The 25,504-nt window shown below is 46.3% G+C and overlaps 1 protein-coding gene across 1 annotated transcript in view; it reads right to left on the bottom strand.

Annotated features, from left to right (window-relative positions):
- Positions 1–2,513: 2,513 nt before the first annotated feature.
- SMCO4 (single-pass membrane protein with coiled-coil domains 4) overlaps positions 2,514–25,504 on the bottom strand; it is a 128,156-nt gene continuing 105,165 nt past the window's right edge. The window contains exon 3 of the mRNA XM_069202447.1: positions 2,514–3,315. Within this exon, the coding sequence (XP_069058548.1) occupies positions 3,023–3,202 (180 nt within the window). The 5' untranslated portion in view covers positions 3,203–3,315 and the 3' untranslated portion in view covers positions 2,514–3,022. The remainder of the gene's footprint in view (positions 3,316–25,504) is intronic.

Below are 25,504 nucleotides of genomic sequence, written 5' to 3'. Positions count from 1 at the left end.
GTGGCACTGTGGGCAGAAATGGAATGGGGTCTGGTCCATTAGGCTTCGAAGCTTCCTGCGGTCGGGCCGACCAGGCCCTGGCTGGGCGCGGAAGCTCCGAAGGGCCACCGAAGCGGTGTTTCACCAGTGTTGAGGTGTCGATGCAAGATGTTTCGCGATTAAAAACAATACCGACAATTTTCATTGAATTTAGTCTTTTTCCGATTACAATACACGGAGCGAAGAGGAACACATCCGAACCCGATGGCGGAAAGAAAACAATCTAAGATGGAGTCGATGCGCAATGGAGCCGAAAGGGAGGAATCACTCGGCCCAGTGACTCGAAAAGACTTCTTCGAAGAAAAACAACTTGTAACACTCCGAGACCAACACTAGATGGCAGGAACAGTGCACAGCATGTGTATCTGCAGCTACACATGCCATCAAACACACACACATATATATATATATATATATATATATATATATATATATATATATATATATATATATATATATATATATATATATATATATATATATATATATATATATATATATATATTTTACTTTATTATTATTTTTTTCCCCACCGGATATATTCATTGTTGATGTATTGCACTTTTCATGACAGTCATCGCTTAACGGCTGTGAGTATTTTAGCATTTACACATTATATTACATTCAAGTTAAATGTTCACATTTATATTTTTGAGTGCTTTTATGTGATATCTGGGAAATGCCCTATTAAATGTATTACTCAAACTAGGAGTGCTGCATTGCTTGGCATTGTTTTCCTCTTAGTTTGAAGCAAAGCAGAACAGTCGATTACAATCCAAACTATGTGCCTTGCATTATAGCTGGCACAGACTGTTTCTGTACACCTAGCTGACCGCTTATAAGTGAAATGCTACTGACAGCAGGCGATGTGCCGGGGAAACTGACAAGTCTAAGCTCCTTGTGTCTTGAGAGTTACCTTACCATTAAAAAGTATCTACAAATGACTTTAGGAATGCATTGTCTACATGTTTTTCCACAAACAAAATCATGATACAACTCAACTGCACTTCGTTTAGCAACATATGGACTCTGGAAACAAATAGTTGACATAATACGGTGTATTCGTCAACACCTCTATGAAACACACTTAGCACCTTATACATAAATAAAGCAAAAGTGCAGCATAAGACTTTAAAAAAATACACTTTCTCCCAAGTCTCTGCTTAGTGATACAATGTTACAACATAAAGAGGTTAACAGATACTGCAGCATCTTACACATTCCTCCATTTAAACATGCATTTCAACATAATTATGCTAGAAAGAGAGAACCTTTCCTGATCTATGGATTGTGAACAAGGGAATGCACTAATATATTTATGTACATTTGAGCATAAGCACTGATAAAAGGAGAGGGGTTAAATCAGGAGAAAGGCCGGGCTTGAGATTCAAGGGCAGGCTGGCAGCATTTCAAGGTCTGTTCCTGAAAAAAGAGAGACCCAGAGGAGTGGGTGTGGAGAGAGGAGAAATAGGTAAAGGCCACGAAATGCTTTGTTTCTGTTTGATGGGCTGGGGCAGACTGCCTTCCTTATCTTCACTCAAGCCACTATCAAGACCAATCATTTTCTAAGCTCAACCAGTCTGACAAAAAAATAATAATTTACACTTGCCAGGAAACGGATACTGTGTTTATTATGGGCCTGGCTATTGAATTAATAAATGGAAACCAGGGTGGATAACTATAAAGATGGCCTGTGGGTACCGCTGACCCAGACCAGCTCGGTACGCTGGGGTCCCAGTGCACGCTGCACTTCAAACCTCAAGGATCATCACATTATCTCATAACCTCTTCGTGGTGTGACAGAGAAGTAAGTCATGACTTTGTACCAGTAACCAGAGTGTGCTTTGTTTATATGTAAGAAAGCCTCGTGTGCCACTTTTGTATATTTGTTTAAATATAACAATGAGCAGAGCAAGTGTGGAACCCATTGAAACCAGCTTGTCTTTTCTCCAGTTGTACTGAAATGTTGTGTGAGCGAGGAACGAGTGGGGCTGTCACCACATCCCGCCTGAGGAGGAACACAACCATGCCCTTGTACCAATAAGCAGTAGTTGAGTGATTTGTTTTATTTGTGATAGCCTGATGTTGCGTCTGCGCACGTATGTAAAGATGTTGATTTGATATTAACAGTTACAATGTGTAGAAACGTGATGTTCACAGGTTGATCCGGTGACCACACCTCCAAGATGGCACCTCGTCAGGGGTGTTATGGGTGTAGCATACTTCATCGGTATGAGCCCTCAGGAAACATTATGCACTTTTTCAAAGAATATGCAAGTCTTTTGGCTTAGTAACTCTTCGACTATCACCATGAAGGAAAAACTGCCTACGTTTCAAGGCATCAAACCAATCTAAATCCTGTACATCATCACCACATAAATTACTACACTTCCGTTTTACTAAAACCCCTTTTCTCATGTCCTGCCTTTCAGCTTCAAATCTTTTCATGTACTCGTGGAATGAATAAACATCACTTCGGCACACTTGTATGCTTTATTTCCACAGCCACTCAATCTTTGGTACCACAAGAAAATTGAGTTTTTTTTTTTTCTTTGACTGCTACATTCTTTATTCAAAAAATAAATACTTCACATTCTTGCCAGTGTATTTCAAATTACAATAGCAACAAGAATGTTATTTTGGCGGCAGTGGAGAAAGATTTGTCAAAATCGCACAAAATGTTAGAGCAGAGATTAAAAAGTTGATTTCAACAACAGGCTTTTCCATTCTAGGCGGCACAGCTTAGAATCAACTGGTAAAAATTCTGAAAGGCACGTGAGGGGACCATAGCTGGTATGGCACATATTTTTCGATCATATAGTTTATAGTGTAATATTCAGGAGAAAAAAACTAAAAACATCAAATGAGAGGTGAATATCACAGGGACCCGCTACCATGATTTCAAAGGGATTAGGAAAGAAGGGCTTGTTTTTGGCTTTTTTCTGGAGCAGGGATGAACAGATAGTTCTAGGTAAGAATCGCATCACTGTATGACGCTTGGACGCGTCGCTACGTACACAAACACAACAATCAAAGCGACGACGATGGCCAGCGTTGGAAGTACTACTGTTGTAATCTGTTGTCGCGCCTCTTGCATGGCCTGTTTCCTTTCCTTTTTGTCCTTGGATGATTCTTTTTTGGGTTTTCCCTTTAGTTGTCTCATTTTCTTGGCACACTCTTGGATGAGCGGGAATGATCTGTCTGAAAATTCAAAGCTACAAGACGTCACCAAAGGCAAAGCTACTCCTTGGACTGAGTGCCAAATTCTTTTTCGACCTGTAAAGAAAAAAAATTGCTGTGAGAAATATTTTAAATTTAGGTCAGATGTACAAATTAATTTTGTGACAAGACCATAATGGAGTCTGGGCTGGAACGGTGGCTTTAACCTCCAAGAGTACTTGGAAATGAGGAGGCCACTTAGTGAGGACCATCTTTGAAGAGATGTTTCTTTACCTGGCTGAGAGGCTTTACACAGTTTTGTTTCTTCATATCCTCTCATGTAGAATTCTCTAAAGATAAATTGGGGGGGGAGAGGGGCTTGTGGCGAAATGGCGGTAATAACACGCTGGTAAAGTGAATGTAATGTGGGTCGAGGCAGAATGTACCTGACATTTTCATCAATCAACAGCTGAAGGTGGCAAAGCCAAAGCAACCAATGACTCTGCAAAGCCCTCTCGGTCTTATTTTGTAATTGATGGTGAGGGCAGGTGGACAGCAGCAGCCGCCTCTAAACCACAGTGGCCAAACGGAAACCCACCAGCCAAGTCATGAATAGCCTACGTCTATACCTTTAAGAAAGAAAACATAATTGGAGGTTGGGGAGGTGGGGTGGTAAGGTGTCAAATACCAGTTATTAAAAACAAAAGTACAAACTTAAGGACAATTCAGTCTGCTCCTGGCTGAAAAACTAAGTAATAAAATCAGTGCTGGTGCGCTGCAGGAAAGTTACTTGAAACATCACTTTTGTTTCTTGACTCCTATTTATAACATTGATCAGCTGCTTGAAATCTTTGTCTCACTAGTGTTCTACTCTTAAAGAATGTCACTTCAATACTTTCACTGACCAAAAATGTGAAATAAGAGGTGTTAATTATTATACCTGTAGTGTGATCAGTTTTACGTACCCTTTGCTCATTAGCTTCAGGCTTTAGGCCTTTGTGCATTTTGCCCTGGATGTATTTTATTCCTTTGCTCGCAGCTTAGAGCCTCCGTGCACTTTGCTCTAAATGCTTTTTATTCGGCTTCATACTGTTATTTTTCAAATAGCCAGTTCTGCGGTCTTGTTTTATATTTCATATCACACTGTTTAGCCTACTTCAGCACTGGAGTTCTCCATAACACATTCTTGTTCACTCTGTGCTTCAGTCAAGGATACAGTCTGGTACATTGCCGATAGACGTGGTAGGAGTTTAGTCTTTGGCATTCCTGCGTAGGGACATTTTGTGATCACGCTGACATGTTAGTTATAAAAACACTTCCTTGTCCCAATACACGCAAGAGGGAGATTCCGACCAGGGAACAGGGAACCACAACTAGACGCTGACTGCCTCGTTGCAGATGCTGAACCAGATCACAGGCCTTTGCTCAGGTATGAGGGTTTATGTCTCCCAGAGGGATTCAGAATGGCAAGTTAGAAGCTTAACATGCTGTGCTCGAAATAGAACTAGCAGAGGGAGAGTAGAAATTGTTAAACTCCATGATAGCGTTATTCTTATGTTTTACTCTCCTGGTGACTATTTCAATCCTACTGTGTTGTATGGTTCTGGTTATTGCGGCTCACGCCTTATTATCTAAAATGCAGTTGTTTTATTAAAACATTATATAAAACTTAAACTGCCTTTGTCATTTGTATATGAGATCATACTGTAAATGAGAGAGTTGGTTTGGATCTGAGTGACCACGACTTCCCTGAGAAGTTCCAAAGATGTCATGCGATCGGCTGCCCAATCATCTCTTCCCTTTGGGAGAAATGAGGCACTGCTAGTTAGCCGGAGCAAAACCGGATTTAGGGTGACAGAGTTCCTTCCACGTGGGTCAGACTCAGTCCCCCACACCGTGAATGATCCTGCTGCCTAGAAATCCAGTAGTCTCATTTAGTATAATGAGAGCCCATGCGACATACCCATGGCAGTCATCCTTTTCGACATTCATCTTTGGCACAAACCCAGTTCTGGTACATAAATGATGATGGAAGTCTCAGGAGGGTTTTAAGAGAGAAGGTGAATCTACACATAAAGATGAGACGGGAATCAAGGAAACGCTGAGAGCTTTTGATATGTACTTTATTTTAGGGACACTGCAGTCGTCCCACTAACCAGAGCCACAGCACCCTGCACAGAGGGGTTGTGCCGAGGCACCTTTGCCTGCAGGTACAGTACATAGTGTGGATGAGTTCTGGTCCACTGAAAAGTAACTGAGCACGCCGACTGCCATAGTAGAAGCACGATGAGAACATTGGTCAGGTGTAGTGTCAGGTGTAGAGAAAAATCCCCCTGTTGCATTACTTTTCCCACGTCATTCATATGTACACAATAAATAACTCCCCTGTGCCTAAAGATGAGTCATAGTTTTTCAGATGTACCACCATGCTGACACTCTTGAATTGGTACAGACCACCCCATCAAAATCCATGCCCCGGTTCATGTTTTTAAACAATTTTCTCAGCCTACAATCACACCCCTTTTGGTCTTATTGAATGCTTCACTAGATTTAAGGGAGGTTCAAAGGCACTTTAAAAATGCCACTGTCATGCCCCTTTTGGGGGAAAAAAAAACAGGGAGAGACCTTTCAGACTAAACTTTCACTTGATCTCCCCACTTTTTTTTGCCGCTAACATCTTGGAAAAACATGTTGCCCACCTTCCATGCAACCATCTCCAGATTAATAATTGTGTATCTTAGGATGGATTCTAATGTGGAGTATGGAGACGCCCTGTTCTTGTCAGACTTATCTGCCGCATTCAACATGGTCAACCATGCTAATAAATCGCGCTGCTGAGACTGGCATCGGGGTGTCTGCCTTCAAGTGGCTGAAGCCTTTTTAGGTCCTGGGCAGTCAAGCTGGACCCCTATTCAGATAAGAGTTGTCAATCTGCTGTGGAGTGCTTCAAAGCTAATCACTTTCTCTGCACTAAGCCCTATGGCAAATGCATTAACAGAATAAGTTTGTAATGAAATGGGTCTCTCGATTGCTCGAGTTAGAGCTATTAGTGTTGTAAATTCCTAACTGGACTTTTCTTGCCATACAAACTGAAAATAAAAAGTAAAACAGTTGCCATAAGCGAGCGATCCAAAGCACCACCGCCGCAATGAGCATGCAGGGGAGAAACAAAAGGAAAAAGAAGTTCGCTCGCAGTCAAAGTGATCACCAAAAGTGCAATTATCCATGCAACAGGGTCGATAGTCAAGGGGTAACAATACTGCCCCAAGGGGGGACAAACGTAAAGCATTTACCAATGATAAGGATTTATCAAAGGCAAGTCCATGAACGAGTGATAGTGATGGGCATACGGTGGGTGTGCTTAAAAGCCCAGATATATACCAAAATGTCAGAAAAGCAGCTCATACGCGGTGCTATGTTCGACCTAAACAGGTATTAGAGTTCAAATGTATGCAGGTGACACGCAACTCTTAGAAGTGAACAATCTCGCACTTTAGCAATCTGCGACGTTTATTTGGGAATGAATAGGAAGTAATTAATTAAAGCTGAATGCTGATAAAACTGAACTTTTGATTGTTAATGGCTAATTACTGGCCAGAAGGCTGGACATTTACTGGCCTGCAGAGATGGGCATTTTCTGCTCTTATCAAAAATAAATGTGGCGTTCCGTGTGGATAACTACCTCTATAGAGGTGAAACCACAAGAATTACTTTACACTGTTGGTCATGCCCCGGTATCTAGGAGTACCCTTTACAGGATACACTGACCCTCGCTTACCGAGGTAGCGAGCTTAATCGGGCTGTGCTACATGGTGGGTGGGCGGCTCAGTACCCAGCAGGCGCCTCGATGGAGGCTCTTTAGTGGTTATCTTTTCTCGCCATTACCCAAACAGGACAGGCTGTAGTGAAAAATAATGAATATAGTGCCAGTAAAATTATTTCAAGATAACCCTGGGGAAAAAAACTATTATTGGGCTCTATCTGGGCAAGATTAAAAATTGTATTGGATCTATAGAACATAAGTTACTCGTTCGTCTAGTTAGTGGTCAGCTGTTTTATGCTTCACTCCCTTCTGCCCAGAATGATGTTGCTTCAGGACCTATGGATAAAACCCTACTCCACTCTCTCTAGATCACATCTGGTGTAGTTTATATGCTTCTAGAGTCTGAAATAATATGCCCCTGATTTGGGAACTCGTGTATTAACGGGGAAAATCCCTATAAAGACTGTCAGTGCTCTCATGGAATGCAGGAAGGTTGCACCCTTTGGTCCACTGATTTCATTTTTAGAGGTGTGCCTTCCCTTGTTATCCACTTTGGACTGAACACCTGAAGCACCATGATGTGCCCTGCTGAAAGGAAGCAGGAAAAGGATCCAGTGGATCCCCCATTCAATAGAGCACTGGGCTCAAATTAAGAAGTATACGTTAATTCAGGGACTATAGCCTATCCGAGATGCCAACCCATGAAACTGTTTGTACTTTGGTGTGTAACTGATACCCGAAGGAACAGATTAAGAAGAATATAGTCTAGCGTAAAGGATGTCAAGTTCTAATGGGTAACAACACATTACTATATTCATATCCAGTCACTGGTGTAATTCTTCATTAGTTCTTCTGGGAGATTTGTATAGCAGCAGTGTACAAAACGTTAGGGTGTATAAAGAATGGCTCAGAATTACCACACAGCAGTGTTATAATGATTTTATTTCTATAGTACAACATACGCTGCATAGTACATTCTGTGTGGTGTTAAGCAGCCGAAGGTGGAGTAGTTGCTGATTTACTTAAGGAAGAGCTAAGAGGAGAAAGTGGGAAAGAACAGCCACATCTGAGGTGCCAATAAATGAAAAGCTGCACTCCCTTTTCAATGATGCCAAAAATGGTGGCTGTGGACAGAGGGGTATTTTCTGGCCGATAAAACCGGACCTAGGACTCATATAGACCTGCATCTCAACCTGGAAAGAGATTATTTTATCATGGGTTTTGGCAAACGAACATCTCTATATCAGTTTGGAGCAGGAATGCTATGGGATGGAATCAGCACTGCCGAAAAGTTAAACAGAAAGGACAATCACAGGTTGCAGAAGAGCTCAAACAAAGCAGCACACAGCTTCTCACAGGTGTATGCTTTCTGCAAGGCTGCCTTTAGCAAGCCCTATAACACTGTGGTAGAAGTGATCCTTGCATCTTTGATTCCATTTTTAAGCTGTATTTAACAGTAAAGCACTGACCAATTTTCAATGACGTAAACCTTCCTTTAAACAGTTCAATGTTCCCTCTGGTACTTTGCCGACATTATGATGGTTCGCTTCCCTTTTTACCTTTTACCTTTTTAGAGGAAACAAATCATTTTTATGGTCAAGCCTGCGTCGCATGCGCTTGTGCATGCGTATCGCTTGCGAGACGCTTTAGGAATTAGAAAAGGGCTCGGAGCCCCGTCCCCGTCCACGTCACGTCAGTGTCTTTCATTGGTTCGTGGGCTTGCCTGTTAAAATCTGCTTGCTTTCATTAGTGGAAGGCCTTTTCCGGTGGTTACCCCTCCTCGATCACTGCGACCAAGTACAGAAAACATGCAAGGCTCGCTGTTTCCTGTCAGGTTTGTGGACTACTTTTTCTCTATTTGCACAGCGCGATCTCGCTTGGCAGAAGTCGAGCACTTTGCATAATATCGACCCTGTTACATAGCTAATTGCACTTTTGCCGGTTACGTACATAACTGCACTTTTGCTGATAGGTTTCATTACGAGTGAATTGTAGCAGCACGATTGCAGTGTTTTTTCTTTCAACATGGCAAGAAAAATCCGGTTGGGAGTTTACAACTGGTAATAGCTGTAACTCGGTCAAATGCGAGACCATAGTGCATCGCAAATGCTTGTTGTTAGGTGGAGGTTACTGTGAATGCACCAGCACAATTCTGAATGTCAAAATATCAAGATACGACTTCCAACAAAGGAGTAATTCATTGTCACCCAACTTGGGAAGTCGCTCGTTTTAAAAACACAAATACACATTGTACTAGCACCCAAACAAAGCAGCAAACAACTTCTCACCGCTGTTTACTTTCAGTAAGGTGGCCTTCAGGAAGACGTCACATCATGGGGGTGGCTATAGTCCTTGTAAAGACAATACAGCCTGATCTGCTGGCTCCATGGGTTTATATATCTATTGCAGGGATCTGTGTTTGACCCCATGGTCAGAGATCAATTCCCTGCCGGTTCACCTCCAGCTTCAATCATTTGAGTTCCACAAAATGAATGGTGTTGAGTGGATCATTAACATTTGTGACCTGACAATAGCGCCACGAAACCACTTAAAGTGAAAGGTCTTTAAAAACACCCTTCACATTGTAAAGTGCACCCCTATGTGACGCAACAGGTCACCAACATGTAAGGAAGATTTGTATGCACGAATCAACAAAAACATATGACATCAATGCTAAGAAGGAAGTTCGTCATTTTAACATTTCGTCTTTCACGTCTATCGCAGTTAAGCAGCAGATCAATAAAGAAAAATCATCCTATCAGAAGCGTCCGAGCAGTCCAACAATACAAAATCTGTGGTTTTCCCTTGATCTTCCTTCTATTCGAAGACTGTCCAGCGCCAAGAAGGTGACTGAGTCTTTGCGCAAGGGCAGCCGGAAGGTAACTTGGTTGTCTATAACGGATGGAAACGCTTCGCATTTATCCAGTTCCAGTAAATTCACCATCCTGCTAAGCATGGAGAGAAGTCTGTAACTGTAGATACAGGAAAGGTGCATTAAGGTTTTGGATGAGTGACGGAAATTGCAATCCGATTCAATTTGAGGGTACAATCTAAGAGAACTAAAAAAAACAATGAGAACACCCCAACAGAGGGCATCAACCACGGATTCATGGCCGAGGTTTTTAAGAGTTTGGGGAGACAGACATCCAAGGCAGAATCTTCTGTGATCATGGACCACCAACAAAACGTATCAAGGTGTAGAGAGGACAGGCTCTTCACACACTGTGGAGCGAGTTAGGGCTACCGCAGCAAATGCGAGAGGCTGGTTTCATTACTTGAAGAATGAGTATGCAGTTGACTCCCAGGTGACAGACAATGGAAACGAGCGACTTAATGGGTCGACAGTGCTTCGACAAAATGAAGGTTTGCGAGCCATTCTGGCTTTAAAACACTATCACCGCAGGCAGCTTCCGGTTTGTGATAAAGAAGTCGCCTTGGCCGAATTATCTTTGCATCAGGACTGCAGAGCGCTGACGTTTCAGCTCGACGTGGTGTTTCAGTTGCAGGGTCAGCCAAGATGCATTTTCTGAGAGCAGCGTCCCCTCTGGCCTCCCTAGGTGGGGAAAGACGCCAAAAGCAGAAGCGAGTTTCCTTGAGATTGGCAGGGATGGGAGGCTCCTGAAAGTGGATCGACAACACCACAAAAACCTAACACGCAAAACCAGTGGGGGGCTTTACAGAGGACGACTTTGTAATTGTACCAGGAGCACACCGAACTTAAGAAGTTGTACACTGAATAGGATGTGCACATCTGTGAAGTCCATCGGATACCAAATTACAGAAACCTCGATGTGATGGAGAAACGGAGGGTGGGGGGCTAGAGAAGATTATGTAGCACACTGTACATATGACTTGTATATACTTACATTACACATATACATATATATATGCTAAAACACATGGACACAAAGGATTTTGCCCCAAATCACACTAGATGGGATCGGTTTTGTACAAGAGCTGAAGGCAGGGTTGCAACAAATGTCTCTATGTCCCAAGGACAGGATTTATTCATGTATTTATTTATTTATGGTACTTGTATCGCACTGGCTTAGCCGCGACGGCGACAGAGCACTTCACCCAAAACTACAACACAGAAAAAAATGGCTTACATCCCAAGACGAGGAACAGAAATAAACTTGAGCAAACACGTACGTAAAAAACACATTTCAGAAATTCATAAGACCCTTGACGGAGGCACAAATGGAGAGCAGGGTTAAATACTGTGGTGTATTTTACACAGATCCCACTATACCCCACTGCCGTTCCTGGGCTTGATCATGTGCCGTTACATTATACGGGAGCACTCAGTAGCCACAAATCCTTCACCACTGTGCACTTCCCTCAACGAGTCTTTAATGAATGCCCGAGACCCCGTTATCGGATCTGCCCACTAGGCAAGGCGTGCTCCCTCGAGTGTACATTATTATGGTCATTGCATAGAATGATCCCCTTGGCAGCCGTATGCGCCAGTTCTCCGTTCCGATTTAATAACTAAACACAGCATTACAGTCATTGCCTGATGTTTTATTTGCTTGCTCACGCCACGCTGTTTGCTTTACTCACTTATTTTCTGTACACAAACAACACTGCGTGAATCTGGAACAACATTTCATGAAACGCATTAAATGAACGTGCACGCGGGAGCTTGCTTGCAAGCCTCGGTGTTGCACTGAACCCACTCTGCACAGCTTATGTAAAATTCTCTCTAGCAATTAATCAGTAGCTCTGGTTACACTACAATAGGCTACTGGAAAAACTGTTGCCATGGAGATCCTTTTTTAAGAGACAATACTATGAAATAAAGGTGAGCCCTATTACAGGCTCAGAAAGAACATTAACAGTGCATTAAGACAGACCATCCCAACCTGGCATTATCGCTCTTAGAACATCGATATTCTCTTTCCCAAGGAAATTAGGGCGCTTTTTGACTGCCTTTTCGTTTGCCTTCATCGTTTAATATTTCACTGACAGCTTTCGAAGACGGTTTTAAAATTCTCAGACAGTAAAACGAGTATAATAAGTTTGTTATTTTGAGGACTGCTAAATTACGTTTTTCTGTGGGCCGTGGGAAGTGGTACTTTAATGCTTCTGGCTAGCTTGGGCGGCTCCTTCGCAGTGGTGAAGGAGCAGCGCCCCACTGGCTGAGCCAGCAGCGGAAAAAATAAAACAATATGTTAACATATCGTTTTATTTTTCAGCTGCTGGCTCAGCCAGAATGTGCAGGTAGTGGCGGGGCTGGTCCATGGGAGGGGGGCGGAGGAGGAGTAGAGTCAGTGCACTAAGTGCGCATGTCAGTCTGGCCGGCCGTCTTAGCCTCGCCAAACTGACATGTGCACTTGGGTTCCTCCAACAGTTGAAGAAACTGCACAGACCCCAGTGCACTGTCTGAGCGGCAGCCCAAGATGCTCAGGTCAATCCTGATGCTGCTCCCATGCTAGAAATAGCATGAGAGCAGTGCCAGGATTTCATAGGGACCCTGTGGTGGTACACCAACACCATGGAGGGAAGAGGATCGGGTCAGCCGGTGGCACCAGAAACAAGTACATTAAAAAATATATATATTATTTTATTTCCCATGTACCCACCATCGGTCCTCCCCTTGAGATTTGCGTCAGGCACCGCTGCTGGCTTGAGGGCGGGAATTGTGTTTAAGTTTCACCTATCATTGATGGTATAGTGTATTGTTTATATTTTGCTTCACTCTGCTGAAGCCCCCCTGAGTGCTTTCTGAATGGAAGAATAAGAAAGTAGGGGCCAATTTAGAGTGTGGTGGAGCGGTATCTCTGCCGTGATTTATTGGAAGTGAAACCAGCTGTTCCTCCACTGGCTGAACTTCAGCTAGTTCTACCCTGGTAAACCTCCACCACGCAGCCTGTTGCCTCTCAGGCTCCATTACACAGTGGCTGGCGCTTGCCCAGTCTTATTAGGGTCGCGTCTGTGAGTGCACGCATTGGTGCGTCTCGCTTGCAAGACACTGTACAGTAATGGGCTTGAAGCCAGACTGTCACTCAGCATTTGTTGATTTGCGTGGCACTCTTTTTTACAGCCTCATCATTCGTCAAGGTAAGCCTAGCATCATTTCCGTCCCTCTGTTTGGAGTTGGGAACAAGCATTGATTGATTCAAATTAAATTAGTGACCGACCGCTGCTCTCGACGTGATCAAGGAACTATTGCTTTTTTCCCCTACTTTTTGGGCTCTGCAAACAGAAAGCTGATGACTGGCAAAAACGTCCAGCAGGGCAAACAAAATTGCAACTTTTTTTTTTAAAGCTAACTTTCTTTTTTTGTTGTTTAAGCTAACTTTTTAAAAAAAATTCTTTCATTTATTTTGCCAAGTCATCTTTTCTCCACTCATGTTTTCTTTTGTGTTTGCTTGTGGGTGCTCTTCTCAAATGATGACAATTAGCTTATTCAAAATATTGAAAAGCAACATTGTTTCTTTATTATGTAAAATTTCCGAAATTATGCTTTAACACATAATCTGCAATGCACCCCACTCCAATCTGTCCCACTACAATCCACCACACTTTACCCCACTCCAATCCACCCCATTCCAGTGCAATCCACTCACCCAATCCAATCCACTCCAACCCATCCCAATCAAATCTGCCCCACTCCAATTCACCCCACACTACTCAAAAACAATCTGCACTACTCAAAAACACTTTTCCACACTCCAGTCCAAAACAATCTGCCCCAATCCAAAACAATATGCCCCACTACAACCCAAAATAATCTGTCCCATTGCAACCCAAAATAATCTGCCCCACTGCAACCCAAAATAATCTGCCCCACTGCTATCCAAAATAATCTGCCCCACTGCTATCCAAAATAATCTGCCACACTGCTATCCAAAATAATCTGCCCCACTGCAATCCAAATTAATCTGCCCCACTGCAATCCAAATTAATCTGCCCCACTACAAACCAAAACGGTCCACCACACTCCAGTCCAAAACAATTTGCCCCACTCCAGTCTGCCCCACTCCAATCCAAAACAACCTGCTCCACTCCACTTCAAAACAATCTGCCACACTTTATTTCAAAATAACCTGCCACATTCCAATCCAGTTGAAACTGCCCCACTCCAATCTGACCCACTTTCATCCAAAACATCCTGCCCCACTACAGTCCCAAACAACCCACTCCAATGAAAAGCAATCTGCCCCACTTTGATCAATCCACCTCACCTCTCCCCAATCCAATCCTCCCCACTCCATTAATCCACTCCAACCAGTCCACATTAATCTATCCTTCTCCAGTCAAATCCATCCCATTGCAAACCATCTTAATCTACCCCACTTCTATCCAATCCACTCCACCCTAATCCACCCCAATCAATCCAATCCACCCCACGCCACTTCACTACACCCCACTCCGGTCCAATTCACCCCACGCCAATCCACTTCACCTCAATGCAATCCATCCCATTCCACCCCATCCCATTTCAATCCACCCCATTGTATCCCACTCTGCGCCACCCCACTTCAGTCCACTGCAATTCAATCCATCCAGCCTACCCCACTCCAATCCACCCCACCCCACTTCAGTCCACCCCAGTCCATCCACCCACCCACAATAATCAGATCGACCCCACCTCAATGCAATCCACACCACTGTATCCGACCACACCCCAATCCAAGCCACTCCACATTTCAATCCAATCCACCCCACTCCAATCCAACACATTCACTCGAATCCACCACTCTATCCCAATCCAATCCACCCTACCACATCCTAACTGAGTCCACCCCACTCCAATCCACCCAGCTTGTCCACTCCAATCCATCCAATCCAATCCACCCCACTCCAATCTGATCCACCGAACTCCAGTCCAATCTAATCAACCCTACTCCAGTCCAGTCCAATCCACCCCACCCCATCACTCCCATCCAATCTACCCCAATCTAATCCACTCAATTCACTCCACTCCAATCCACCCCACTATCTCAATCCACTCCAACCCACTCCACCGACTCCATTCTGCCACTCAACTATACTCAAATCTGAAACACTCCCCTCCTCCTACTCTACGACATTCTAACAAATCCACTCTAATCCACCACTCCACAACTCTATCTTTTAGTCATGTTGAATAGCAGCCACACTGGTGTACAACATGGCAAAACACACTGAGAAAGCCAATAGCTCTTATAGGTGAGACCTATTGGCTTTGCCACTGCTTGTTTACTGTGAGGGGTGAGGGAGACTTTAATTAAACATACAACTTCCCTTAGGTTCATGAAGTAAAATAAAACTGACTTTGTGTTACCAGTGATTGTTTTGTTTTACTGACTTCCAGGCTTGGGAGATTGTTTCAGTACAACAACAAAAAAGTGTCGAAAAAATCATGGCATCCTCTAACCATTCATGTGTACGTAGGAGCAGGAATCTCTTAGTATAGTGGGCGATCCTCCACCACGGTACAGTAGGCCATGGCCTCCACTCACCCTCCACCAAAGGAGCGAAGGCCATGGCCTCCTCATCTGTCCAGCTGGAGGGGTGACCAATGAATGCAAAAGGACTGCATTTTACAATAAGCCTTGGCAATGCCAATAGGTATAGGTATGAATGCACTGTCAAGCCAGACCTACACAGCCATGTAAATGAATGACTGACCTCCACCCATCTGTGCTGCTGCCAGAGAAAAACTCGATAAGTTACCTAGTCATCTAAGACGCTTTAACTGCATGTTTGTGCCCCTAAAAGTTCAAGCTTAGCAGCTGAATAAACAAAATTATCACAGCTGTGTGCAGGGCAAAGGCTTTTTTGTCAAAGCTCACTACTAGAATTCCTCCACTAGGTACTATTGTATATACCTTTAGGTATAGAGTGGTCTTTCCTGTGGAAAGCACCAGGTGACGGAGTGATAAGGCAACTGCAAGTACTTATCCCACAGGTGCACCACCAATGTAGGAGGCTGGCCTGGTGTGTGGTGGGTACCTATGGTACTTACACCTTATACCAGGTCCAGTCATCCCTTATTAGTGTAGTGTAGTCAGTGTCTAGAAGCTAGGCCCTCTAGAGGTAGCTGTGGATGAGCAGCCAAGGCTAATCTAGGAGACATGCAAAGCTCATGCAATGCCACTGTAGTCAAACAGTACTCACACACATGAAAGAAAACACTCAGTGTTACAAAAATAAAGGTTTTATTTTAGTGACACAAATACTAAAAATACCATAGGAGGTAACTAATACACAAATTATGTACACTAGTATGCAGAAATAGGCATACAAACAGCTAGAAAACAGTGCAGTTAGTGAAAATCACAATAGCTAGAAATAGGCCTAGGGGAAGCACAAACCATATACCAAGAAAGTGGAATGTCAAAGTCGGTCTCCCACCTAGGTGTGTGTAGAGGGGAGCTAGGAGTACTAGAAAACCCAAAAGGTAAGTACTAGAACCCACCCCAGTGACCAGGAAAGCAAGAGTAAATCACAGTAAGTTTCCTAGAAAAAACACAGACACAAGAAGACAAATTATGCAAGAACCAGATGAGACTGCAAGACACCAACAGTGGATTCCTGGACCAGAGGACCTGTGGAAGAAGGGGGCCAAGTCCAAGAAGCACAGGAGCCCCTGCTAACCCGGATGAAGGTGCAAAAGAACCACCACTGATGAAGAACAGTCAGTACTTCCTCCAAGAAGGCAGTCTGGTTCCTGGAGGATGCAAGTGATGTCCCACGCCGGATGGAGGATTGCAGTCTGGTTTGCGTCGCTGGAGTCTGTCAACAAGCCTTGGCACACACAAAGCTTGTGGTTAACGGAAAATGGCGCCAGGAGTCCAGGACCAGGTGGACTCTATCCAGGAGGGGGAGTCAAAAGAGGCTCTCAGCAACTCAGAGAGCCCACTGAAGACCAGGCAGCGCACACAGGAGTCCCATAGCACGGGGACAAGGAAGTTGCAGAAGAGGCCCACACAGCACTATAACAAAGGCTCCCACGCCGCTGGAGAACCACTCCGGTAGCTGCGAGTCGCAGGTTAGAGAGCTGCGGGCCAGAGCCACAAGATGCACAAATGACCTGGAGGAAGGAAGCCAACAAGCTTTGGGAGCTGCAAAACACGTGGTGCAAGGGGGTACTGTCTTGCGTGGGGAGGCAAGCTCTTACCTCCACCAAAGTGGAACAGCTGGAAGAGAGGACCGTCGGGACCACTACAGTACACCACCCGTGAGGCAGGATCCACACAGCTCAGCAGGAGAGGGGATCCATGCAGCCGGTTGTTGCTGAAGTAGGTGCCTGCTGAAGCGGGGGAGTGACTCCTTCACCCCAAGGGAGATTCCTTCGCTCTTCTGGTGCAGGCTGAAGACGGGCTGTCTCCAGAGGATGCACGACCGGTAAACAGTTGCAGTTGCTGGCAGGAGCTAAAGATGCAATGTTGCAGAAGGCGTCTTTGCTTCTTTGCTGCAGCTTGTAGAGTTCCTGGAGGGTCCAGATGCAGTTTTTTCAGTGAGAAGTCGAAGTGGAGAGTGCACAGGATTCCTGCTGGAGTCTGGCACTCCGAATCTGAAGAAGCACCCAAAGGAGAGACCCTAAATAGCCCTGAAAGGGAGATTGGTCACCTAACCAGGTAAGCACATATCAGGGGAGGGCTCTGACATCACCTGCTGGCACTGGCGACTCAGATGCTCCCAGAGCTCCCTACCAACTTGAAATCCAAGATGGTAAAACCAAGGGACCCTCTGGAGGAGCTCTGAGCACCACCCCTGGGGTGGTGATGGACAGGGGAGTGATCACTCCCCTTTCCTTTGTCCAGTTTCACGCTAGAGCAGGGACGGGGATATCTGGACTGGTGTAGACTGGTTTATGCACAAGTGCACCAAATGTGCCCTTCAAATCATTGCCAGTGTCTTGGGGAGGCTACCCCTCCCAAGCTTGTAACACCTATTTCGAAGAGAGAGGGTCTAAGACCCCCCCTCTCTCAAAGGAAATCCTTTGTGCTTCTGCCTTCCTGGGCTTGAGCTTCTCAAGCAAGAGGAGGGCAGAAACCTGTCTGGGAGGTGGCAGCAGCTTGGGCTGGCTGGAAACCCTCAGAAGGCTGAAATGGCAATACTGGGGTTCTTCTAAGGAGCCCCCAGAGTGCATGAAATCACACAACCAATGCTTGCAAAAGCCTTGGGCTATGATTCCAACATGTTTGATACCAAACAAGCCTATGTTCGGAGTTACCATTAGGTAGCTGAACATAGGAGACATATGTACAGTACAATCGTAAATGGCATCCCCGCACTCACAAATTCCGGGGAAATGGTCCTGGAGTTTGTGGGGGCACCTCTGCTAGTGCACGTGTCCCCTTACACACAGGTACTTTGTACCCTGCCCTCAGGGCTGGAGGACCTGCCAAAGAGGTGACTTATAAGTGACTTGGTGCAGTGTAAATGGCAATGAAAGGGTCCTTGCACCCTTTCACACAGGATGCAATGGCAGTCCTGCAGAAGCCTTTGCATGGGCTCCCTATATGCTTCAGCCCATAGGGATCCCCTGGAGCCCCTATGCCCTGGGTACCATATCCTAGGGACTTATAGGGGGCCACCAGTATGCCAATTGTGGGTGAAATACTGTGTTAACAGTAAGTAACAACCAAAGTTAGGTGAGAAAGAGCATAATCACTGGGGTCCTGGTTAGCAGGATCCCAGTGAACATGGTCAAGCACACTGGCATCAGGCAAAAAATGGGGGTAACCATGCCAAGAAAGAGGGTACTTTCCCACACCATTAGGTAGTTATAGATAGGATCTAGTTTCCATAGGAGGAAAGTTTTGTTTTGCCAATAACTTTGGCGTCGTCGCTTGGCGAATCCTCACAACATTTTCAAAAATGATACTTTAGGCAGTTTGGTTGCTGGCTTGAAAGATTTGGGGTGATCTGTCAAGCGAGGGCAGAGAAAAAGATGGGGTTCCAAAATGCATTTTTCTATAAGGCCTTTAGGCACGCCTACAGCCCAAACCATTGAACGCAATTACACCAAATTTCACAGGAAGCTAGACCCGTTCCGCAGATTGGACTTTGTGATTTCGTTTAAATCCTTTTTGTAGTTTTGGAGATATTAAAGGTTAAAAATATAAATATCTAGGGATGCAGATCCTTTGCGAATACAACTGTACCCGTGCTGATAACTGATTGTCTGCCAACACTTCAAGAAGGATGTATTGGCAGCCATTTTGGGACTCAAGTCCCACAAAAAAAGATGAAAAAAAGAGAAAGAAAAAGGGGCCATGGTAGGGACACCCAGCCCCTAACCCTTGGTGAGGTGGTCCCCAAGGGACCTCACCTGGGCTACAAAGCGTACTGAACTAAACTACTGCTTCAATGTGCTTGGTAACACAAAAAATACACATTTCCAACCCCATCTACTACTCAAAACCACTGATCTGTCTTAGCAGGCCAGTGCCCTCTCCATTAACCCTCTCTGTCTTAGCAGGCCAGTTCCCTATCCATTAACCCTCTCTGTCCTAGCAGGCCAGTGCCCTCTCCACTAACCCTCTCTGTCCTAGCAGGCCAGTTCCCTATCCACTAACCTTCTCTGTCCTAGCAGGCCAGTGCCCTCTCCACTAACCCTCTCTGTCCTAGCAGGCCAGTGCCCTATCCACTAACCCTCTCTGTCTTAGCAGGCCAGTGCCCTATCCACTAACCCTCTCTGTCCTAGCAGGCCAGTTCCCTATCCACTAACCCTCTCTGTCCTAGCAGGCCAGTTCCCTATCCACTAACCCTCTCTGTCCTAGCAGGCCAGTTCCCTATCCACTAACCCTCTCTGTCCTAGCAGGCCAGTGCCCTCTCCACTAACCCTCTCTGTCTTAGCAGGCCAGTGCCCTCTCCACTAACCCTCTCTGTCCTAGCAGGCCAGTGCCCTCTCCACTAACCCTCTCTGTCCTAGCAGGCCAGTGCCCTCTCCACTAACCCTCTCTGTCCTAGCAGGCCAGTGTCCTATCCACTAACCCTCTCTGTCCTAGCAGGCCAGTGCCCTCTCCACTAACCCTCTCTGTCCTAGCAGGCCAGTGCCCTCTCCACTAACCCTCTTGACACGTATACAATATACTGAAATGAAGGACACTAGTTACCTTAGAGCAATAATTAGAATCTGTTATCTACAACATTACACTCAATGAGAAAGGTGTTATGCAGGGTAGGAGCCCGGGAGCAAAACATTTGTTGCGCAGAGTATTTTCTTACTTTTAATTTTCTGCTAAACATGCTTTCAGAAAAATTAAACAAAAATGTCAGGCTTGTCAATGCCCGCTTTTATTTTGGGCAGCACCGCCCCAATATTGCCCACACAGGTGCTGCACACAGCAGGCACTTGTTACAGGCAGCCAGGATAAATGAATGCACGATCCACGCAAGGACGACAGTGGAGACACCTGTGGGGTACACACGTGTACGGGTAGTCAGGATAAACACCCATGTTGTCCACAAGAGAGACAGAGGAGCAGCCAACTGGGTGTGCTGATGACAGACAACCTGGAGGAATGCCCCGGGGGCTCGCGCAGGAGCAACAGAGGCTCCACATGGCCTGCACTGGTTATAGGCAGCGAGGGTATGTGCAGTCAATCCTAAGCGACCCGACAGCAGCAACAACACAGGATACCTGGTGCCTTCAGTAATAATTGTGCAAGATTACAGAATATCTGGTTGCTGGCTCTAACAGCGACAAAGAGAGAAAATGCTTTTACGTTGGGAGATAGCCGTCAATCTCTGGGAAAGGGGAGAGATGTGCACAGACCTAGTCACCTGACTTGGAGGCTTAACAGAGCAGCTCCGGGATGCCTGTGGGCTAAAGGTGGCTGCAAGGCTATAGGAAATGGAGGCAATAAATCCAGCAGCCAAAGCATCGGCACACCCAAAATGTTAAATGTTTCACCCATGCAAGATCTTTTGGCTTTATCAATGTTTTTTTTGTCTTTTGCCACACTGTACACCAGTGCAGCTGGTGTACAGTGTGGCTGAAAGTAAAAAAAAAAAAAAAAAAAAAAAAAAGTACTATGGTATGGTCGGCGCCGGCTGCATCAGCGCTTTTTCCTTTTTTTACTTTCAGCTATGCTTCACAGTGTATGTAAGAACTAACTAACTGTCTTTTTTTATGGCGGTAGGGGTCCTGGTGGGATGGGACATGCAACAACAGGTGGGAGTGATGTGGTGGGTATCAATGGGCAAGCTTAAGAAGCAAAACAACAGGCAAGTAACAGAGGGTGGGGGAGGCAAAGCAAAAACAACGAGCAAAGAAGGGGATGGGATCAAACAAAAACTATGAGTAAGCAACGATGAGCGAGGTGTACGTAACAAGGAATGAGCAAGCAACAATGGGCTAAAGCAATCAGTACTTAGTCCATGCTCCACGAAAAGGAGTAACAAAAGAAAAGAAAGTGAAACCAAAAAGAAGCCAGCAAATACCAGTGGTGATGAAGCCAACCATTAGTAAGTATTAGAAGGACTCTTTGGCCAATGTATGTTCTATGTAAACAAAACGTCTCACAGTCAGCAGTATCTCACGCAAGACCTAAAATGCAAAAATGTTTAATATTTGTTGTTTCTAGCAAAAGGTGAAATACCAGGAAGCTGTGAATTCCTCAGTTCCTTGGAAACCACCCTTGATGTACATCCAAAAGTGAATTATCAGCAATCTGAACAAGCGTTGGCAAAGCCAGTTGGTTGTGTCTTTAAAAGATGAGTGGCGGCCTTTTAACTTTGCGGATGCTCATTGCTAATGCCATTGGCTTCAGTCAAAGGGGAAAAAATGCTAAATGAATGCTCATGCAGGATGGCGCATGTGGCTGCATGCACATACATGTGGTGTCTTTTTTTTGTTTTTTTAACTGTATGAAAAATTCCGGGGTGGCCACAATTTGTGAATAGTAAATTGAAATTGGCAAAACTGCCAGCGGTGCTTGAATAGGCGTGCACATGCATGGACAACCATCTTGGAATGTTGTTTCTGACATAGATGTAATGAGGATAGAGAAGCAAAAGATTACCTAGGGGTAGGTGAGGGACCGGAAGAAGCACCCAAGGTCACTGGGGGAAGAATATAGAGGTAAGGAGCGGATGGAGAAGAAAGTAAGGAATGACATGCACTACTATGGAGTGTTTGGAACAAATAAAAAAAAAAAAAAATCTCTGATGTCAGGAATGAAAGGATACCAATCATACAATCACCATGGAGTTCTGGAACAAATGGAAAAAAAGGTTCTCTGATGTCAAGTGCAGAAGTATACCAATCATCCAATCACAAATGACAACAGGGAGGAAAAGCTGTAGAAACCAGAGTATGGAACTATGATAAACAAGAGAGCCATCTAATCAAGGGGATGATCCAAAACCCACTTTTTAGGGCTCACATAAGCCCCGTGAATTGCGTGGCTACATGGCTGCACAATTTTGCACTCTCCTTGCAGACTTTCACCACGATGTACTGCATAGCTCTGCGTGCCATGCTAATCTTAAGTAAATAACTTGCATTTATTGTATTTTACATTATGTCTTTGACAACACCAAGCTAGACCCAAAAAAATAAGCAGACAAGTTTCCAATTAAATTCAGCGGTTATGAATATGAAATGTACACTCGAAGACACCGTTACTTATATTGTCAGTAAATATTTGAAGAACAGCCAAGGCCTGGTTGGAATGGTCCCAAGTTAGTTGGCTGATAAAAACTGCCACTACAAATAAGTAATGTAAAATAGGCTGATGGGCAGATAGCTAACTAGAAAGCTAGATAGCTATATAGGCATGAAGGCAGATGTGAAAGACGGTCAGACAGGCAGGCTGACCGACTGACTGCTTTAGGTAGGTCACTCCCCTGCACTGCGTGCCGGTGTTGCTGCTGCTCCAGATTCCCTTTTGTTTACTCTGCCCTCGTCACCCCGCCGCTGCGTCCCTGCGGCCCGCCCCCCTCCCTCCACTTCAATTTCCCTTTTTCCTGCTGCTGTGTCCCTGCGGCCCCTCCCCCCCGCTCACCCATTCGCTGCCCCCTCCCTCCCACCTCCCCTTATATGGCAGCCGCTGCGCAGTGAAGGGAGCGACGCTTGACCCTGCTTCAGGCAGGTCGCTCCCCTGCACCGTATGCCGGTGTTGCCGCTGCTCCAGGTTCCCTTTTGTTTTCTCTGCCCTGGTCTCCCCGCCGCTGCATCCCTGCGGCCCTGCCCCCCTCCCTCCACTTCAATTTCCCTTTTTCCCGTCGCTGTATCCCTGCGGCCCCGCACCCCGCTCGTCCATTCGCTGCCCCATCCCTCCTCCCTGCTGCCCCTCCATCCCACCTCCCCTTATATGGCAGCTGCAGCGCCGTCCGTGTCCAGACCACGCCCAGCGCCAGGACCCCTGGTCCCCAAGACCACCACGGCCAGCAACGCCATTACACCGCCAGCATCCTCCGCGCACTCAACACCGGACAAGCACACGCCTGCTTCCTGGCCTCCCCTAAGCACACCCAGGGACCCTTCACCTGCCGGAACTGCAGCCTCACCAGCCTTCAAATCGCCAAACCTCCTGCTGAGCCTGACCGCAACTACCTCCGATGCATCCTACTTAACACCCGCTCCTCACGCAAACACGCCGTCGAACTCTGGGACCTGCTCGACACCTCCACCCCGGACATCTCCTTCTTGACGGAGACCTGGATGAACGCCTCCTCATCCCCAGACATTGCCATAGTCATTCCGGATGGCTACAAGATCACCCACAGGGATTGCACCAACGGAGTCGGAGGTGGAACTGCCATCGTCCACAAGAACACCATCAGGGTCACGTTCTGTACCAACAACACCCTCAGCACCGCCGAACACCCGCACTTCCAGATCCACAACAACCCCAACACCACCCTCAGAGGAACCCTCATCTACAGACCCCCCCGGACCACGGCCTCAGTTCTGCGACTCCATCGCCGACCTTGTCAGCAGGCACGCCCTAGCCTCCGCCGACTACGTCCTCCTTGGTGACCTGAACTTTCACCTGGGGAATAACAACGACCCCCAACTCCACCACCCTAATTGACAACCTCGCCACCCTTGGACTCAGACAACTCGTCTCCGCTGGCCACACTCTGGGCACAGTCTTCTCCGCTAGCCCCCACGTCACCTTCAGCCACACCACCGAACTCCCATGGACCAACCACCGCTGCATCCACTTCACCTTCCAGAAACCCACCACCGCACCCAACAGATCCCCTGCCGCAACTGGAGCAAAATCAGCCAAGACCAGCTGAACACCAGCCTCGCACGAAAACCACCCACCGAGCCCACCAATCCCGACCTCGAAGCCTGCACCCTCTGGCACTGGATCGACGACTGCGCCAACACTTTCGACCTGCTCAATAAACCTTCCAACAGAGGTGCCAACAAGAGAGCCAGCTGGTTCACATCGGACCTTCGAGCCTCCAAGCAAACCTGCCGGAAACTGGAGAGAAAGTGGCTCCTAGAACAGAAACTGACAACCATGCCGCCTTCAAGAGCGCCATCCGCAATCACCATCACCTCATCAGATCAGCCAAGAAAACCTCCTTCAAAGACCGCCTGGACAACAACGCACGCAACAGCAAGGAGCTCTTCAACATCGTGAATGATCTCGCCGACCCCAGCTCAGCACAAACGACATCCCACCTTCACAAGACCTGTGCAACTCCCTCGCCGCCTTCTTCCACCACAAGATTACAGACATCCATGACAGCTTCAACAGCCAGACCACCCCGCCAATCACCTACTCCTCAGACTCTCCACCCACTTTCAACTACGACCCCCTGCTCGTCTGGGCCAACGTGAACGAAGACAACACAATCAAAACCATGGGCACCATCCACTTTGGGTCTCCGTCAGACCCATGTCCGCACCACATCTTTAACAAAGCAAGCGCCACCATCGCACCTCACCTCCGCAAAGACATCAACATCTCCTTCAAGACCGTGACCTACCCCGAGAGCTGGAAGCATGCTGAGATCAAACCCCCTACTCAAGAAACCCATGGCGGACCCGAGAGACCTCAAGAACTTCCGTCCCATCTCCCTGCTCCCATTCCCGGCCAAGGTCATCGAGAAGATTGTCAACAGACAACTGACCCACTACCTCGAAGAAAACAACATCCTGGACCCATCCAAGTCAGGGTTCCGAAGCAATCACCTTACTGAAACCACCCTCATCGCCGCCACTGACATCAGGGCCCTGCTTGACAACAGCGAAACCGCAGCTCTCATCCTCCTGGACCTCTCGGCTGCCTTCGACACCGTCTGCCACCGCATCCTACGCACACGCCTCCACAACGCAGGGATCCGGGACAAAGCTCTAGAGTGGACCACCTCCTTCCTCTCCGGCAGAACCCTGAGCATCTGCTTCCCCCCTTTCCGCTCCGAAGCCTCCAGGATCATCTGAGGCATTCCCAAAGATTCATCCCTCAGCCCTACACTTTTCAACGTCTACTTGGCCCCGCTCGCCCACGTCGCCCGGCTACACAACCTCAAAATCATCTCCTATGCCGACGACAACCAACTGATCCTCTCCCTCACCGCTAAATCCAACCTCCAAGAAGGAATGAAGGCCGTCGCCAAATGGAAGAGGAACAG

This window comes from Pleurodeles waltl, chromosome 8 (assembly GCF_031143425.1).
Source record: "Pleurodeles waltl isolate 20211129_DDA chromosome 8, aPleWal1.hap1.20221129, whole genome shotgun sequence".
In the NCBI taxonomy this organism is placed as follows: Eukaryota; Metazoa; Chordata; class Amphibia; order Caudata; family Salamandridae; genus Pleurodeles; species Pleurodeles waltl.
This window is presented reverse-complemented; position numbering and strand designations above follow the sequence as displayed.